The 21,333-nt window shown below is 33.4% G+C and overlaps 1 protein-coding gene across 6 annotated transcripts in view; it reads right to left on the bottom strand.

Annotated features, from left to right (window-relative positions):
* Positions 1-1,122: 1,122 nt before the first annotated feature.
* LOC106876215 (roundabout homolog 1) overlaps positions 1,123-21,333 on the bottom strand; it is a 336,558-nt gene continuing 316,347 nt past the window's right edge. For all 6 annotated transcript variants that reach the window (XM_014924686.2, XM_014924677.2, XM_052967770.1 and 3 more), the window contains 2 exons: positions 13,622-13,911; positions 1,123-6,955 (listed from right to left, as the gene is read on the bottom strand). In XM_014924686.2, the coding sequence (XP_014780172.1) occupies positions 6,941-6,955; positions 13,622-13,911 (305 nt within the window). In that variant the 3' untranslated portion in view covers positions 1,123-6,940. The remainder of the gene's footprint in view (positions 6,956-13,621; positions 13,912-21,333) is intronic.

The raw sequence follows: 21,333 nt of genomic DNA, 5'->3' as shown, positions 1-21,333 counted from the left end.
AAGGAAAATGTTCTCTATGTGGCTTGTGTGTTTTCTGTACTCTGGTTATTATTATTTTCTTGTCTACGTTTTGTTTGCAATGTCCTGTACCCAGATATGCACCTATATATACAGGTAGACGTAGGTATGCACATACCTGTACGTATATATGCATATACTCATTTATTATTTGTTTTATATATATATACATATATATATATATAAGCATTAAATAGAATGGCTTTAAATATATTGTACGGTTCAGTAATCCAGTTGTCATGTTATAAAGATATCAAGAGTTCCTTTAACAATTAGAACTGGATTTGAGGCAGATGGTATAGATAACAGAGCTAATTCTAGTTGGGTCTGTTCAGTGTTCGATGATACAGCTAAAGCTGATTAAATTATTGCTGGCAATATAGAGTTTGGTTTAATCAATCATAGTAGTTTCTATAAAATTAACCTTGTAGTTTTATTCAAATAGATCACCATCATCAACACCATTGATGTTAATCAATAGGAAATCCATATATATTTTGATTTCTTCTTATTTTCATTTGTTGGTAATTATCAGATTTTTTTTACTTAATGTTTGATATTTTTTTTTTCAATAAAATAGTTACTTCGGTGAAAACAGAAGAGAATTTTCTAGTAACTCTGCGTGTATAGAAACCATTACACCATAACTGATTCACTTGATAAAAATAACCTTGAGTTGAATTTTTCTACACATGTGTGAGTTTCCTTTCAATATTTTATTTTTCATTACTTTTCTAAAAATTTAAAAAAATCTATTTTTAAATATAATTTTTTTTATTTTGCTATAAAATAATTATATTTATAATTATTGTTTTAATTATTACTGCCCTTATGTTTTCAGTAATTTATTATTATTATCATTATTATTATTATTATTAGGGATAAACAAATATTTTGTTGAGGCCCTATCTTTAGAAATAGTTTCTTAAAACAACTGTCATTCACTTTCAGTTTGAACCCCAATGCATATAAATGGCCCTTTTTAAAATTTCCCTATTGCTTAAGTTACAAAGAAATCAATAAATTAAGAAATAAAACAATCATTAGAAAATAAGAAAAAAATGGAAAAAAGGCAAGCAAACACAACAAATAAACAAACAAAAGTAACTTTTTTCAATTTTTCTTTTTTTTTTCTTATTTACTTCTTCTGTATATTTCTTCATTTTTTTTTAAAGATTCAAGTTTAAAATATATCAGTGGATGGTTGGGGGTGGGGGATGGGAGAGATGCCAAAATTGTAAAAAAAAAAATCCATACCTGAAGCATGTAAGTATTGTTTTATAGTTGTTGCTTTTACTGGTATTGTTTTTGGGTTTGTGGGTTGGTGGGATGGTTTGGGAGAAGAAGGATTTGTTGTTGCTCCAGCGCCACAATCAATGGAAATGGAAAAAAAAAAAGATTTCTGCTAGATATGTATTTTGACAAACACTTTGATTGATATAACATCTGACGTGTATTGTCAGCCATAGAATTGGTTCATTCAGCTTCCTGTCTCAAGATATTATTTATATTTATATAATTTTTCATTATTGTATCTTATATTTGGTTATGTATTATTCCAAAGTAATTTTTTTATGTTATATTTTCCTTTATTTCAATTTACATTTTGTTATCCTTTCCTTATCTTAATATTTCAACTAATTCAGTTTTAGATAGGGAAAAAAATATTTAATAATGGTAATAATAATAAAAACAAAAATGACAGAGCAGGAAAATGACGGTATTCAGTCAGTTTTTCATTTTTTTTTTTGTATACGAAGGAAGGTGAGGTGGTGGAGAGATTGGTAAATCAGATAGAAGTGGGGCAGGAGGTTTATGAAATTCTTTAAAAATATTTTTTGTTTTTATTTTCTCACTTTTATCCTGGAAGATTCTTGTAGATAAATGTAAAAAAAATCAACAACAACAAAACAACAAAAACAAAACAGAAGAGCAATGTCAAAAAATAAAATTCTCAAGAATTACTCAGAGGGAACATTTCTTGACTTTTTTTTTGTTCTTAATAAAAAAAAAGTACTTTTCCACAAAAGCATAAATTTCCCTTAAAACTTCTCTCCTCTTACTTATCTGATTTCTTTCTCTCCCTTCATCTGTCTATACATCTTGACTAAAACCCCTATTTCCTAACCCAGATAGTGAATGGCAGGAAATAAAGGAAAATAACCTGGCTAAAGATGAGATTTTTTTGTATGTGCATCTTTCTTCCCCATATGTAATATCACTGACAATTTATAACGTAAAAACACACCACTTTATATATACACAGATATATAATGTACATATGTGTATGTATAAATGTGGGAGTGTGTGTGTGTGTATGTATGTACACATAGAGAGAGAGAGAAAGAGAGAGAGAGAGAGAGAGAGAGAGATGGGGGCCTGCATACAGTATGTTAATGGGATTTTTGAAGTGCCTCAAATTTTGTGGCTGACAAAAACTTACTATGTTTGGAATAAATTAAGCTTGTTTCTCCCATGTGTATTTACCACCTATATACACACACGCACACACATAGATATGAGTGTGTGTGATGGGTTTTTACACACACATGCATGTTTTTATGTACCTACTCCAAAGCATAGAGACATTCTTTAATGGAATAATGCAGGTGTATTCAGGGACAAGAGAATCATCATTGCAAATGGTACAAGTGGACATACAGCTGATTCACTTCCAAAATGAATAATACTGACATTCATTGCATTCAGCCTGTAGGGGCAAGCTAAAGCTAAAGCTGACAAAAGTAAACTTCTTGGATGTCACATTTGATTTAGCTACAATATTATATGAACTGTTAAAGAAACCAAACACCACCCCTATATATCCATCCATACAAAATCAAAGCCACTACCTTAGCATCATCAGACAAATATCTAACAGCATCAGCAAAGAAATATGGTCTTTATCCTCAAATAAAATTCCATTCAACAAAGCTGCGGAAACTGCAATGAAGTGATGAAAAGCTGTCAGTAAAGAAAGTTAAACACTCACTGGAGACAAACAACAGCTATCCCAAACACACAAGCTAGAGGTACATTATATATCCATCATATGACAACAATGTAAAACCAATGTTACAGAAAACTTCTTACTTATCAGTAAACACTTCCTAAGCAGAGTCCACCATCTGTTCAACAAGAGTAGTGTAAAGGTGAGTTTTAGATGTATGAGGAATATGCTTAGCATCATAGTGTGCCTCATTGCAGATATCCTATGTCAACACTAATGAAGAGAAGATCAAACATGTAAGTGCTGCAAAATATTGAGATCTGACACATGAAAAGCAAACGTCTAAAAGTAAAATTGTAATGTGCCACTGTAATCTCTAACAATACTTTGACTTGCTATATATGGTTAACTGAAAATACATTCAAAAGTTGCCAGCACCAACAATACATGACATTCTACCTTCATACCTGGAAATGTTCCCAGCATTATCCAAACACATTTGGAAAGCAAAGAATGCAGGAATAAGAATACAGATCATCTGGGCAATCATAAATAGAGCACCAGCATACAGAATCTGATCAGATTCAGCAAACAGAATCTGACTCAAAATCTGCAACCTCAGCATCAGAGAGAACCACCTCAATCATACACAAAAGATCTGAACTCATCTCCACTTGCTGGCACATACCAAAATTTCAGCTACTTAACTAAGAAGCAAACTCAAATTCATTTAACTGATGTAAAGAGTTTACTTTGCCAACAACATGTCAATAGCATTCAACCAGTCACATATCAAAACACACAACATGAACAACCGTGTGATTAACCCTAAGGCAGAAGCACTTATTGATGCTACTGATACCTTCCAAAAGAGAAGCCATCATAGACAACATGTCTAACTACATGACTAGCTTTAAAGACAATCTGCTAATATCAGTCAATATGAAGAGGCATCATTGACAATACTAACAAACACTTAACCTATCACTTGAACCACCACTTCACCAATAATACAACCAACTAGGTGTTCAACAACTTTATATGTATAAACAAGCTTTCTACTTACTGATGGGCACACTTAACTAATGTCAACTATATGAAGCCTTCAGGAATGAGGAAAAAATCTAGTTTAGATAAAACACAGTCATACACACACACAGAGTTACATATCCACATACATACATACACATTTTATATATATATATATATATATATATATATATATATATACACATACACACATTTACATATAAATATATACATATATGTATATGTACATACACACATGTTTATATGCAAACCAACACACACACACACACATATAAATATCAGTATATTTATTTGAGAAAGTAAATTACCACAGATGATAACACTGAATACTATTTTATAATGTATCTCAGCATAAAGCATTTATAATAGTTGACTCTGTGTGTGTGTGTGTGTGTGTGTGTATGTGTGTGTGTGTGTATGCATATACATATATAATACATACTTACGTGAGTAAATATATATATATTTATTTGTGTGTGTGTTTGTATTAATTGATAACAAATGTAAAAATTGATAACTGAAAGTTACTGAAGTAATCTTTGGCAAATTGAAAAAAGAAACTTCCATGAATCTAAGTCATTAATGAATTTCTTTTGTCTGTTATAAATAGATATATGCAAACACATACAAACCCTTATAAACACAAACACACATAAAATCATGTAGGTACAGGCATGTTCTTATAGTTAAAAAGGTAATTTTACCCAGTGGTTCTAAGTTCATTTCCATTTGCAGGGTTCCTTGGGCAATTGTCGTTTCTATAACCTCAGCTTGACTAATGAGTAGAATTTGGTAGATGGAAACTGTAAGTTCGTGATAGGAATCAAATTTAATTGCTTCTGTAGGAATGAATAAACTGAGGAATCCAAAGCCAAACCAAGAATAATATTGTACAAATACCAACAAAACCCTGTATATGTTCTACAAACCCTGTATATGTTCTACAAAAGTCAAATGTGACTTGATCTTACCTGAAACATTATATGCTTATATATATGCATATATATGTGTGTGTGTGTGTGTACATGCCTACCTCTACACATACACCACACACCCACACACACAGAGGTTCAACAAAAATTTCTTATATTTTACAGTCTTTGGTGTAGTGCCATTGAAGTTAAACCGTTGCTAATGGTGTTTTCATGTAGGTAAAGATTTACTGTTATTCATTTTTTTCTTTTAGTTACCATCATGCTTTGCACTAGTGCACACCATGCATTTGTAATTGAAACGTGTTTCAAGAATGGTGAATGCAGGATGATTTTTGCTGCACATCATTTGTGTGTATATATATATATATATATACACACACACACACAAATGCATATATATATTCACATGCACACATATATATATACAGCCATATATATGTATACTTGTGTCTCTTTCCCTCTCTATCTATCTATCTATCTATCTATCTATCTATCTATCTACCTATCTATTTACGTACCAAGATATAATAAAAACTAAGTATATCTATCTTACTGGTTGGATCTACAGCTAAAAAAGCTGAAGCATGGAGGAAAAGTACAATAGATTTATAAAATCTTTTTATCTCTTTTTCTTTTGTTTCTTCCTTTTTTGTCATTCTTATTTAATTTTTCTGGTTCATTTCATTTTCCCGTTTGCTTGTCATCAATAATGAATCATCATCATCATCATACTCATCATCAACATTATCCTCACCATCATCATCATCATCATCACCACCATCATCATCGATATAATTATCATCATTATCATTATTATAATTATAATTATTATTATTATTATTATTATTGTTGTTGTTATGAAATCATTTTGCTCAAGTTACACTGAATGTTGGCCTGCTTTGACACTCTAAAGTTGTCATTCAGAGATTGTTTCTTGGAAGGAATTTTAAGGAAAGGGTTCCAGAAAAAAAAAAAAAAAAAAAAAATTTGGGAGCAACTCCATCTTGAGATTCTTTTCTGCTCAGCAGCAGCAGCAGCAGCAGCAGTAGTAGTTTGTCTTTGTGTAGCATTATCTTGCACTCATTATACACATACATGCACATCTAAAGGATTGTTTGTTGTTTTTCACATGCACGTTTGATACCAATACAATATGGTATCTATGACAATAGGGACTGGGTGAGGGATGGGGTGGGTATATAGGCAGGTACAGGGGGCAAGAGTGAAGACAAATCTTCAAAATTCAGATGCAGGCAGTGAATATTGAAAAGAAAATGAAAACAAAATAATGAAGTAGGGGTTGGCAAGGGAGTGATGTAGAGGGGGATGTGTGAGAAATACCTAATTTAAAGAAAGAAGAGAGCACAGTAAAAAAAAAAAAAAAAAAATTAAAATAAAAAAAAACAAAACAAGAAGAAATAGAAAGGATAATTTTTGGAAAAAAATGTATTATTCATATGAGAGAAACCATTTTTGGTAACAGCATTCAGAAATTAATTAACCCAAGCCCACCACAACCACACGTCCTACCCCACCTCACCTCACCGAACATTTAGCCCAAAGGTCTTGAAAAAAGGAAAGAAAAGAGGAAAGAAATGTTTAAATCTACAAATTAAAGCATTGAGAAGTGGGGAAGGTTTTGAAATTTGTAAGAATTGCTGGAATTGCAGTCTTTACACCTTAGCAAAAGAAAATATAAAGCTCATCACCAAAAATAGGTCTGTGTATGTTTTATATGTTGTGTATGTTTATTTATGCACATGTGTATGTATGGGCATATGCAAGTATGCTAACATGTACACACATGTATACACATACACTTACTCACATACATATGTGTGTGTGAGTATATATCTGTTTGTTTGTATGTATGTATGTATGTATGTATGTATGTATGTATAGAAATTCTTAATTGGCCACTAAAAATGATGATTCTATGATAAATTATTCAGGGTCTGGAGTAGAAGAATTTAATTTTGGTCATTTACTATACTTCTGGTTCCTGAAAAACAAAAGAAAAGTAAAAGTTACAATAATGAAACAATATAGAGATTAGAGAGCACAATTATTATTACACATATTTATCAATAATGATAACAACAATTTCAATAAATATTCTTTCAAATTTTGACACAAGGCCAGCAGTTTTCAGGGGAGGGAGCAAGATGATTACATTGACTCGTACTTTATTTTATCAACCTCAGAAGGGAAAAAGTTAAAATTGACCTCAGTGGGATTTGAACTCAGAATGTAAAGAGCCAGAAGTGCTGCAAAACATGATTTCTGATGTACTAACAATTCTGCTAGCTCACTGCCCTAATAATTATACTACTACTACTACTACTACTACTACTAATAATAATAATAATAATAACAATATAAAATAATCCTTTCTACTATAGGCATAAAGCCTGGATTTTGTGGGAGGGGGACATTCGATCACATCGATCCCAGTACTCAACTGGTACTTAATTTATCAACCCCCAAAAGGATGAAATGCAAAGTCAACCTTGGCAGAATTTGAACTCAGAATGTTGCAGCAGACGAAATACTGCTAAGAATTTTGCCCGGCCTGCTAATGATTCTGCCAGCTTGCTGCCTTAACAACAATACTAATAATACTAACAATAATGATCAGAATAGCAATAATTATAATTATTCTTATATGAAAATGAGCTTAGTATTTTTGCGTGTTTCGAATGCTAAAGATATAAATAATGTGGAAAGAGAGGACTGGAAAAACAAGAAACAGAGAGTGAATGAGTGACAATTAAAAAGAAAGTGAATGGAAGGATGAGGGGTTTATTGCACTGCCCTGAATAGCAAATGGGAAAAATGTGAGTGAAAGTTCAGAGTTTTATTTTGTATATTGTGATAGAGCAACTTCCAGAATAAATAAATTTTTGTTCTTATCATTAAATAAGTCATGGAGATGGACATTAGGAAATATGGATTAAAATGTTGTTATCTGTATTACCAGCAGTTTGACTAAATAATTGATGTCAAATGGAAGTCAAAACTAACCTCATTCAGAAAAAAATGTGCATTACTAAGTTTGAAAGATGCCCATTGCAGTCAATATAAATGTTTGTACAGAAAAAATAACTGTATTCAAAGATAGAAGTATTTAACCTTTTAGCATCTAACCAGTCACATCAAGCCCAAATATTCTACTGGTTTTATATTCAAACTGGCAAGATCCAGCCTTTCACATCTACCCCACAATGTAATTCTAAACATACACAATCATGCCATTGAAATCTCAAAGTCACAAGGTAATAGAGAATTAATTTAAGATATCGTGAATAAATAAGCATTGCATTTGACAGAATAATCTGAAGAAAAGAAATATTTGATAATGAAGCTATTGACATTTGTCATTGTGTCTTTGATATCCATTCATAGTTAAAGTTGGTAATAGTAAATCAGTGCGGCTTATGTTCATCAGTTGTGCTAAGCATTTTTAGATCAGTAAAAAATATTCAAAAGCTGTATTCATCATTGTTAAGCTGAATAAATTATAAACTAAATATGGTAACAGTTTTATATTCTATCAAATGGTTATTAGATTTACAAGAGATAAAATGGCTGTTGCTGTGGTTATTATTTTAGCCTCAGATCAGCCTTGATCAAAGCCATCCTTATATGATATTGCTGTTTTTGTATGTAAGACTATATTATCCAATGTGTTCTTCTTTATTTTGAAAGCAGGCATATGCATGTATACATATACATGTAAATACATACGCACACACAAACACATATGTACATATACATACAAAGACATCATTTGTCTCTTTTACATCCACTTTCCATGCTGGCATGGGTTTAATGGATAATAATTTAAGGCAGTATTTAACAGCTGGGTATTTTTTCTATCACCATGTTTTTCATGTAAGAGATTACTTGCTCTACAAGACTTTGAAAACACAGAACTACAGGATGTGTTCTTCACAGGAAATGTAAACACAATGTCATTACTCTTTTGCTTAGATAGTCTTATGTGAAGATGCAAAAATTTCAATATTCACACACACATGCATGTATGTGTGTATATTCAGCCATGCCTGGTGTACACACATATGCACACACACACACACACACACACACACACACGTGTACATGCACTACAGGCATAGCTGAATGCTTGAAGAGTTCACAACCTTGAAGTCACAAACTTTGATTCCAACACTAAAGAATGCTCTGCAAATGTCTTTACTATAGCCTCAATTTGACCCAAGGCTTGAGAGCGATATTGAGTAAAAAGACTGTCGAATGGACTGTATTAGTAATTCATATGTCCAGCTTTGTCAAAATATGCTACACTGATTGTACTTAAGGGATACATATGTCTAAAGAATACTCTGTCACTTTGCATGTTAATTCAATGAGTATGTTGTTCAACTGATTGAACATTTGAATTGGCTGAAGAATCCATCACACATCCGCATACACACACATGCATATACCATATAAGATATGCTTTTTTTTTTATTCTTATGCAACAAAAAAACACAATGTGTCAAATGCAACTATTATGGATCCTATACAGAGTGTATGAGTGTATGATGAAACATTTAATTTGTTTTCTTTTTTTTTTACAAAATATTTTTGTAAAGCAGGGATGTGTGTTATGTGAGAGTGCATCTTAAATGCTGGTAAATATGGCATATAAGTAGATCTTCAATGCTGAACTACTTGATCATATTCACCCTTCTACAGCTCATTCCCTTCTTACCTTCCCTTATTTAACGATCTTCCCTAACCCAAAATGAAATGGATATCATAAACAATTAAACGGCCAACACAACTGACTACTCTGTATTAGTTTCAACAACATGACAATTTACTTTCATAAACTATGCCCATGTGTGAAGGCAGAAGATGTACCCATGTAATGTGTTCTAAGTGGGGACTACAGGTAACCATGACCAAAGTAACTACATACTTCCATCTGAGATGTAACTACAAGCTTATACCTTAATGACATGTCATTATATAAAGATTAAAATTACTCGTCACATTAAACTGGATTATGAAGAGAAGAAGACATAAACTATACAAAGCATCCGGTTTTAAAATTCTTTAAATTAAAAAAATGTCAAATATAATTTTATGTAATAACATTTTAAGTTAAGCTCAAAACACCAAATTAATAAAGATTTTGTTATTTTTCTAAATTCAACCAAATTTTAATTATTTTCAAAATTTACTAACAATACATTTCATTAGAAATATGGTTACAAAAGAATATAGAAAGGTTTTTCAGTCTTTTAGAAACAGATTTTTAGCAGCAGAAACAAATTTCAATTCAATAGAAAAATTTTCAAGTAGATTCTATGCAAAATAATAAATTGTATTATGAATCATGGACACAACTGCGTTCATTAACTTCATTCTTTATTAGCATTTATTCAAGCATAAAATTTTCTTCTTACAGTACTGCATTCTTAAGTACATAGTTTTGGCATGCATTTCCAAATATTGAAGCTATTTTTAATTCATTGTTTCAAAGCTATAACTTGTAATATTTTAAGCATTGAGAGTTTGTACACCACAGTTTGTAAGTTCCCTAGATATTTTATTATTATTAGCTATTTTGAAAATAAAAATATAGAGAGTAGTGTATTCATGTTAGAAATATGGTCACAAATATAGCAGTGAAGCATGACAATTGGTGCAGATATAACTGTGTGATTAAGAAACTTGCTTTCTAACCATATAGTTTTATGTTCAGTCCCACTGTGCAACATCTTGGACAAGCATTTTCTACAAAAACTCCTGGTTGACCAAAAGCCTTGTGATTGGATATGATTGATTGTATGCTTGTATATGTGTACCCTTAGTTTGACATCATGTAATGATTGTAAATGTTACACAAGCAATGTTGTTCATTTTGAGTCTTCCATGGGAAACTATTATTTCACCTGGAAATAGGTGGTTGGTTGCATCTGGTTGCTGAAAATCTGCTTCAACAAATTCCATCTGATCCATGCAAGCATAGAAAAGTGGATTTAAGTGGTGGTGGTGGTGGTGGTGTATGTGTCTTTATACATAAGACTCATGGGTGTTTCATTTGCATGAGCAGCAAACCTCAGATCTTTGCATGATACTAAAGTAGTGTTTCTCACATTGAAAAGAAGACAGATTAACATATTTAATAAAATTAGGTTGATTTTAAATTTGCCCTACACTAGCAAAGAAAGACGAAATATATTGGATGCAAACACTATCTTGTCATCTTATTAATAAAGAATAAGGGAATGGGGACGAAAAAATTTCACTAATTGTTTTTGAGTGGAGATTTGTCAGTTTCAAAACCACTGCACTATAAGATACTACATGGGTAAGTAGTAAGATGCATTTAAAACACCAACTTAATTCATCAATTAAAAAGCATGTGCTATTTCACTAAATCCTTTATGGTTATTATTTTGAATAAGGAGAATTGTTAGAGCTTCGAGTAAATACTGTGAGGTATTTGATTCAGTTCTTTACATTCTGAGCTCAAATTCGGCTGAGGTCAACTTTGCCTTTTATCCTTGATAAAATAAAGTACCTGTCAATTGTTGACATTGATGTACTTTATTAATCTCATTCCCCCAGAATTACTGAATCTGTGCTTAAATTAGGCAATTTCTCTTCTGGAAAAATAAACACAACGGACAATGTATTCTTGTTAGAACCAGGGTCACGAAGGGGCTAATTATTAGTGATATTTCATTTTATAATTGAAGAGCGTTTAGCTAGATTGGTAGAGCTACATTCAAATTGTCTAGTGTTATGATGTTTTCAATGGTCCAAGATGCTACGTGGAGTATTACTTATAAATAAGCAAAATGTTACAGATTACTTCAAGACAAACAGATTTATCCATAATCCCCTTAACATTATGAATCTAGCGCTATGTTTATCTACTCCTTCGACCTTGCTGCTTAAAATAGATTTAAATTTACCCGAAAACGGACAATAAAGAAATTAAGAATCGGAAATTCTAATGCCGCTTGATTTTTACTATATAAGTTGAAAGCGTGAATGTGGGCAACATTAAGTATGCTTTCCCGTATAAATCGGAATCTTTATGACGATGAAAAAAAATTTATATAATAAACTATCGTGTCTTGATGGGGAACATGTAAGACAAGTTGAAAGCAGATAATTACTCGATGAATTCTGTTTATTTAGTCTAAATACATGTCCTCATACACAGCAATAAAAATATGCGCTGCCAAATCAAAACAAAGCGGAAAATGAAGGGAAATAACTCAATAAAAACTTCGATTATGAGTTATTTCCCTTGAATACATAATTTTTTTTTTTTTCTTAGAATTTATTTTCATTACCTCCGCCAAGGAAGGAGGTTATGTTTTTTGTTTGGTGTCTGCATGTTCTAAGCTCACTCTTCATATGTCAATACCAACTTCGGCGGAATCAGTAATTATAATGACCCTTTAATTTTTTTAAATCTCAGAAAATAATTACTTTTAAGCTATAATTGAAAGCATAGCTAACGTCCGTTTTGCTTTTGCCGATAGACCTCTAGTAACACATCAGACCAAGAATCGAGCAGGTCAAAGACAGCTCATTCCTGATGTAAGCATACTGTCTAAAGAATTAGCGTTTCTGATTCACATGGGCGCTATTTTAAAGTGGTATGCAGAGGGCTATGGAAGAAAATTTAAACGAAGAATAGATTAAACTATTCTCAGTTTAAACTAAACATATCTGTAGAAGCTCAGTTTGTTCTTTTTGAAAATGGATGTGTGTAACGCTTCATCGACTTATTTATTTTAGTAAACCTTTGAAATAAAATTCAGTTCTCTGTTTGGTTATATTGTCCATGCTATTGGTTAACCTTAGGTCAATTTGTGTTTACGGAAGTGTTCATTATATTTGAAAGAATTACTAACAAGGATACAGGTGTCTGGTACTCAACAAAGTTCTCTCATTTATAAAAAAGAAGCAGCATCTATACACAGAGTAAGCAATAACTTTTCTGGCGTTTTACTTGCATTTAATAAATACATACTTGCATACACATACATACAAATAGATACAGACATATAATAAAAAAAAATGATTTAAAAATTAAGCATAATGCCACAAATTTTGTGAGATGGGATAGCTGATTTATTGAATATCAGTCTATTATTGGTACTAATTTCATTGAACCTAGAAGGTTGACTGGCAAAGTTGAGTTCAGCAAGGTTTGATCTCAGAAAATATAGGAACACAACTAAATACTGCAAGACAATTTCCAAGTTATATCCCTATATGCTCTGAGCTTAAATCCTACTTACAATAGAGCTTGCCATTTAATCTTCTGGGATCAGTATTAGTGGCAGTAGTAGTAACAATAATAATAATAATAATGATGATAATAATAATAATAATAATAATAATAATAATAATAATAATAATAATAATAATCTGTATAAAGGCGTTTTTTGTAGCTAGCGACATGTGCAAGAGAAGTAAAGTGTACAAAGACAGCTTGAGTGAGAATAACGCACAAAAAGGCAATGGTGTCAAGAGAGTCACAGCCATGAGTGCAAAGAATGAAGCAAGATAGAGTGATGTGAGATACAGAATACGAGAGGGGATAGGTTGAATGGACCAGTGAATGAATGGGGCTTTCCGCTCAGTTTTCAAGAGGCAATATACTCACAGTGTGCTTTGAATTGAAGCAGTTTATCTCTGATGTCTGAGTAGCATCATTGTCATTGCCACCTCGAATATTGGGTATGGTTGACCCCATTGATGATACGCTACAATCAACTACAGCAGCATCAACATCTGCAGCTTCAGTTGCAGCTGTTGTCTTAGCTTTCTCTGAAGTGATGGACGATGGAGTTGTAGAGTGACCTTTTCCGTGGGGGCTGGTGTTGGTGGTAGTGTTGGTGTTTGGATTGGAAGGAGTGGGGTAGGTAGGTTTGTTACAAGCGGGGAGGTCTGCAACTGAAAGAGGAGGGGAGAATAGAAAAAAAAAAGAAAGAAGAAAATAATAAAAATAACTGTAACAATAATTGAAAAGAATAAAATCTTAAAAACAAACCAATAATAAAGTTTATAAATAATAATAATAGAAATAATAATAATAAATCAATAATGAAATCATAATGAAATAACTGAATGTGATGATCATGTAAAATAATGAGGCATTAAATGTTAATTTCTTACAAATCTCATTAATTAATGTTTCCTCAAATTGACAGAAATTTGCATAGAAAATGGATATAAATTACTTGAATAAATAAATTCCAGTTCATTATTGGTGCCTTATAGGAGTCTGTTGGGAGAAGGGGATGGGGGGATCAAAGTTAACCTTGGCAGGAATTAAATTCCTAGACAAGAAAGCCAAAGCTAAATAATGTATGTCTGACACTCTTCTGCATTAATATGAAATAATAATAATAAGGCTTTCTTACATGGGCATAAGGTACCAAATATGGTGGTTGGGTGGGATTGTTATAATCAATTACATTGACTATACTTTATGCTTTATTTTATTGACCCTGAAAAGATGAAAGGCAAAGATAGCCTTAACAAGATTTATACTCAGAATGGAAAGGGCTGGAAAAATACCACAAGACATGTTTTTTTATGTCATAACAATTCTGCCAGTCTACTCCCTACAAAGTATCCATAATAATAATTTTTTATAATACTGACACAATGCCAGAAATTTGCATGGGAAGGGTTAGTTGATTATGTTGACCTCAGTATGTGACTGATATTTTGTTTTATTGACCCCGAAAGGATGAAAGGTAAAGATGATCTTAAAAATGATTTTAACTCAGAATGTAAAGAGCCAGAACAACTGGTGCCAGGCATCGTCTTTGGTGCTCTATGGTTCTGCCAATCCACCAACCTACACTGCCCTTTATAAAAACAATAACAAGAACAAGAGAAACATCAAAAGTATTGGTTTCAAATTTTGGCATAAGACCAGCAACTTTTGTGGGAGGGAATAAGTTGATTATATCAACCCCAGTACTCAACTGGTATTTATTTTATCAACCCCAAAAGGATGACAGACAAAATCGACCTCAGTGGAATTTCAACTCAGAATATAAGGATGGATGAAACACCATTAAATATTTTGTCTGGTATACTAATGATTCAGCCAGATTACCACCTTAGGAACATCTAAAATATTAATTATGGCTTCTGACTTGGGTACAAGGCCACCAATTTTTTAGAGAAGGAGCTAAATTGATGCCACTGATTCCAGTACTTGACCAGTGCTTTATTTTGTCAAACCCTAAAAAGTACAACGTTGACTCTGGTGGAATTTAAACTCATAATGTTTAAGATTTGAAATAAATACTACTAAGTATTCTTTCAAGGTAGGCCTAGTCAGCCTTGCTAATCTCACCACTCATACTCATCTTTCTAATTTAGAATTTAAACTGGTCATATTTGGCCCAAATATTCCACCTGCTTTATGTTCAAACTGACCAGATCCGGCAAGTCCCACCTAACATACAATGTCATTCTAAAAGTAAACAATCACATTATCAAAATCTCAAAGCTACAAGATAATGCATAATTAATTGAAAATAATGTGAATAAAGACACTCTACATTTGAGAGAAGGGGATTAGTTGATACCATTGTAAATTATTTTATTGATCCTGAAAGAATGAAAGGAAAAGTTGACCTCAGTAGGATTTGAACTCACAACATAAACTGCTGGAAGAAATACAGCAAAGTAGTTTTTCTGAAGCTTTAACAATTCTTCCAATTCATTGCCCTCAACAATAATAACAATAATAATACTTCTTTCTTTTGATTTTGTTTTTATATAACAATTACAATAACGGTTTCACATTTTGGCACAAGGCCAGTGATTTCAAGAGAGGGGGCAAATCAATTACATTGACCCCAGTGCTTGACCAGTAATTATTTCATTGACCCCAAAAGAAAGTCAAAGCCAACCTTGGCAGAATTTGAACCCAGAACATAAAGAAGAACAAAATGCCACCGAGCATTTTGCTTGGTGTGCTAATGATTCTGCCAACTTGCAATGATAATAATAATAATAATTCTTTCTACAATAAATACAAGGCCTGAAATTTTCAAGAAGGGAGCCAGTTGATTTCATCAAGCTAATACTTGATTGGTACTCATTTTATCAACCCTGAAAGGATGAAAGGTGAAGTTTACTTCAGCAGAATTTGAACTCAGAATGTAAAAATGGATGAAATGCTGTAAAGCATTTTACCTGGTGTGCTAATGATCCTGCTAGTTTGTCACCTTAATAACGATAACAGTTTCAAATCTTGGTGTAAGACGGCAATTTTAGTGCAAGGGGCAAGATAATTATATTGACCCCAGTGTTCAACCAATACTTATTTTATCTACTTAAGGGATGAAAGGCAAAGTTGATCTTGGAAGGATTTGAGAGTAGAATGTAAAGAGTTGGAAGAAATGCTACTAAGCATTTTGTCTGATGCTCTAGTGATTCTGCCAATAATTTCTTTTATTAGCCACAAGGCCCCAAGACATTGAGAACAAGACAAAAATAAAAATCAAATACACGAAAAAAATGGGGCTTACATAGTGTGAAAGAAAATATTTCAAGAAAAAGTTTAACAATAAAGGATCACAAGAAAAATCCATCTTGGATAATTCTAAAATGGAAAAACCCAGGTTACTTCATCACAAATAAGGCATCAAAAGTGCCTTCTCCCTATTTCCTATCTTCTACTTACAAAAGCATACTCAAGGTAGGCTCAGTCAGCCTTGCCAATCTCACCACTCATACTTTGTTCAAGACACTAGAAGGCAGCACCTCTGTCTCTACCAACCCTCTCTTTATATGATAAGAAGTTGATGAGAATTTGGGCCGAGAGGAAAATATCTGTCCTTCATGCCATTCAGATAAGTCCCCCACACCACTTCTTTTGCCATAGCCACTAAAGAGAGGAAGGTGAACCAAGCTCCCCTGCCAGATGAAGGTTAGTATGTCAATTCTCACTAGAGACTTGTTTGATGACTAGATTCATCCTACGTGTAGCAGAAGCTGTTTAATATAAACCAACAAATTGGTAATGCATAGACACTAAACAATAGCATACAGGACAGTTTTGATGACCTGCATGCATCTTGGATAAGTTCAATTGTTGGTACTTCCATGCTAACAGAGCTTGTTTTGAACAGTTATGCTGAGGATCTTTAGATCCATGGTCACTGACTCGAAAGTTCTTCAGAAAAGATTATTCAATCTAGTCTTGCAGAGATGTCAGAAAGACATGTCACATGAAGAGCATTGAAACAAGTTCCCTTTTTGTTTTTGTTGTTGTCATCATTGTTTCAGAGGGCCAGAAATTTCTACAGGTATCTGCTTACACATCATAAACAATGGCATTCTGAAACTATGATGGAGCAAGTGTTGGCAGCAGATGGATTTCCTGACCTGTGGAGTGTATACTTTCCTTAAAACGATTAAATACATAAATACATACACACAAACAAACAAACACACACATACACATCATCATCATATAATGTCTGCTTTCCATGCTGGCATGGGTTGGATGGTTTGACAGGTGGTGGCTAGGTAGAAGACGGCTTCAGTGTCTGTTTATGGCTGGATACCCTTCCTAATACCAACCACCCTGTAGAGTGGACTGAGTGCTTTTTACATGGCACCAGCACTGGTGGGGTCACCAAGTAACTTGCAAGACAAAGATCCTTTGAGAGGATAGAGGGAATTATAAGAAGGGATCTTATGTTAGATGATGAAAGATTAGGGTGTGACAGAGAGAGACATAGAAACAGGTGTGTTGCTGTAGAGGAGATACATGGTTATCTGATGAGAGAGAGAGAGAGAGAGAGAGAGAACGAAGAACAGGTATGTTCCTGTAGAAGAGATACATGGTTACCCAGTCAAAGGGAGAGAGAGCAAGAAAAAGAGAGAGTAGAAGAGAACGAAAGTGCAAGACAGTACAGGAGAGAGATGGTGACGAAGTGCTAGGACATACTCACAAGGAAGGAAAATCAGAATATAAAAGGGATGGAAGAGTTGAGCAAATGAGCGACAGAAAGTGAGAGCAAGAGAATGATAGATTTTGGGGAAATGCCAGGGCTTACCCTCAGTGTATGGGGGGCGGGGGAGGTGGTGTCAAAATATAAACGGTTAGATAATGCCAAATGTGCATGAGTAGGGAGTAGAGACAATATATACATACATATATAGACACAGGAGTGGGCATGACTATGTAATTAAAAAGTTTGCTTAGCAATCACATGATTTCAGGTGATTGAAATTGCAAGTCTTGAAATTCTAGAGAAGCCACTGTATGTATGTGTGTGTGTGTGTGTGTATGTGAGAGTAAGAGAAAGTGTGTGAGTGAGAGAGAGAGAGAGAGAGAGAGAGAGAGAGAGAGAGAGAGAGAGAGAGAAAGAGTGCGTCTGTGTGTGTGTTTCCAGGTGTCTTGGTATTGATACTGTTCGCACAGCAATGATGTCTGTTTGTACCTCACATAAATAACATGACCTACAGGTTGGGTGATTGATGTGTGAAGACCAGTGAATTATATTGCCTTACTTAAAAAAACAATGTAAAAGTCAGCTTCGGGAAGAGCATCTGGTTATAGAATATTAGAATATTACTGCAAGAAATCTAATGCAACTCTTGCTGTCATGGAAAATACAGACATGAAAAATTATGGAGTTTGTGATTGTATTTATGACAAGAAATCTGCTCCACAAGATTTTTAACTGTCACACTTTCCCCTTTCTCCATGAACCCACACAGATCCTAACCCTGGTCCCCACAACTTTTCCATCAGATGTAAAGGAGAAATAAACCAACTTTAAATATTTCAATTAAATTATTTCTCAAAATTTTTTTTATTAACTAATGACATTTATTTTAATTAAAATAAAATTTTAAAAACTCAGCAAACTAATAGAAAGTTCATATAAAATAATATTATCTAATTGATATTTAATTATTCAATTTAAGTAATGAATTTAGAAACAACCAAAACAGAAATAAAAAGAATTACAACTGCAAATAAATCTGTTAAAATTGCTGTCCGTATTTATATTACTTTTAGTTAAACAACATCCTAATTTCATTAATTAGATGTGTGGGACTCATTCAGAAAAAATACAACTGGCATACTATGTATAGTTTGCTTACTACGCTAAATTGTTTTTGTCCTGTACACAGTTGTTACACTCTTTCTTTCTCCCACTCATACACTCACTATCTATCTCACTATCTATCTATCTATCTATCTACCTACCTACAACTGGCACTCTGTTGGTTATGATGATATGGGTTCCAGTTGATCTGATCAACAGAAAAGCCCACTTGTGAAATTAATACACAAGTGGCTGAGCGTTCCATAGACACACATATCCTTATTGTAGTTCGTAGGGTAATTCAGCATGACACATAATGTGAAAAGACTGACCCTTTGAAATACAAGTGTGACTTAATTTTGCCAGCTGAATGGACTGAAGCAACGTGAAATAAAGTGTCTTGCTCAAGGACACAACAAACTGCTTGGAATCGGAACTCAAGACCTCATGATTATGAGCTGAACACTAACAACTAAGCCATGTGCCTTCACCCATGCATGCATGCATCTGTCTGTCTGTCTGTCTGTCTGTCTGTCTATACATAAGCTAGTTGTCTGTAAATCAGAAAATAAGCACATTCTGTATGAGAAATATAGCAGACATATTTTTATATACTGTGGAGCAGTATATTACTGGTTATAGCAATAACATGTTACTGGATGAAGAATCACCAATATTGCCAAGTGCAAGAGTCAGTGTAAAACTGATAACATTTGACCAGTAATAAACTACTTGATACTACTACTACTACTATGATGGCATCATCATCATTATTTAATGCCTTTGTTCCATTTTAGTATGGGTTGGGCTGTTTTGACAGGAATCTATGGGTCCAATTACTAATTTCTATGTCATGTACAATAAAAAATGTCTAATGCAGTAGCTATCCCTGGCTTTTTTCTGCTTGTTTTTGGCAACATTTTTGTAACTATACTTACAAGTAGGTTGAAGGTGAAACAAATTGTTCAACAAAAAATGCAAAACCAGTTGGTTTATTTTAATAAAGTATATATCTCCACTTAAACATGGATGCTCTGTTAGAACAAACTATACTGTAGTGGTTACCATAAGAGAAACTCTCATATAACTTCTGTGCTCTATAGATTAGAATGTCATAGGAAAGAACTGCAAGACATATTCCAAGCTGAGCCAATCGGCAGAAGACCTAGAGAGAGAGACAAAGAACGAGATGGTTGAATAACATCCACAGTCTCCATTGTTTATGCTTGAGAATTCAGATAGAAAGACTAATGATGGCTGCTTTCTGATAGGACTACATCTATATGGTCCTATCAGAAAGTGCCTGAAAACTCAACCCCAATGACCCAAAGAAGAATGAGTAAAGAGGATGGACAGATGGATGGGTCTTATGAGTTCCTGTCGAAGCATGAAATCCATGCCAGCTTGGGAAAAGGCTGTTAAATGATGATGATGATATATATATATATATATACACATAAATCATATGTATATAAATTATATATACATATATATATATATATATAAATTATGTGGAGGTGCAATGGCCCAGTGGTTAGGGCAGCGGACTCGCGGTTGGAGGATCGCGGTTTCGATTCCCAGACTGGGCATTGTGAGTGTTTACAGAGTGAAAACACTTAAAGATCCATGAGGCTCTAGCAGGAGATGGTGGTGAATCCTGCTGTACTCTTTCACCACAACTTTCTCTCACTCTTTCTTCCTATTTCTGTTGTACCTGTATTTTAAAGGGCCAGCCTTGTCAAACTCTGTCACGCTGAATTTCCCCGAGAACTACGTTAAGGGTACACGTGTCTGTGGAGTGCTCAGCCACTTGCACATTAATTTCACGAGCAGACTGTTCCGTTGATTAGATCAACTAGAACCCTCATCGTCATAACCGACGGAGTGCCAACCAACCAATATAAATTATATATATATATTCTTTTAATTGTTTCAGTCATTTGACTGCAGCCATGCTAGAGCACCGCCTTTAGTTAAGCAAATCAACCCCAGGACTTATTCATGTAAGCCTATTACTTGTTCTATCGGTCTCTTTTGCACGTGGGATGGTTCACCTTTGTTCGCATAGTATTTGGATTTATTTTGTGATTTGGTTGAATCTTGGTTGGTTTTTTTTTTGTTGGTCAGTTATTTTTAGCGTTTTGACAGGAAAAAGTCATTCTAAAATTGATTTTTAATGTAATCGTACCCAAACAAGTCGAATGCTTACACAGAGCAGGTTTTACAGCCACATCATCCAAACTGACTGGGTGAAACCGGGCTTATATATATGTATATATAT

The sequence above is a fragment of the Octopus bimaculoides genome, chromosome 5 (assembly GCF_001194135.2).
Source record: "Octopus bimaculoides isolate UCB-OBI-ISO-001 chromosome 5, ASM119413v2, whole genome shotgun sequence".
In the NCBI taxonomy this organism is placed as follows: domain Eukaryota; kingdom Metazoa; phylum Mollusca; class Cephalopoda; order Octopoda; family Octopodidae; genus Octopus; species Octopus bimaculoides.
This window is presented reverse-complemented; position numbering and strand designations above follow the sequence as displayed.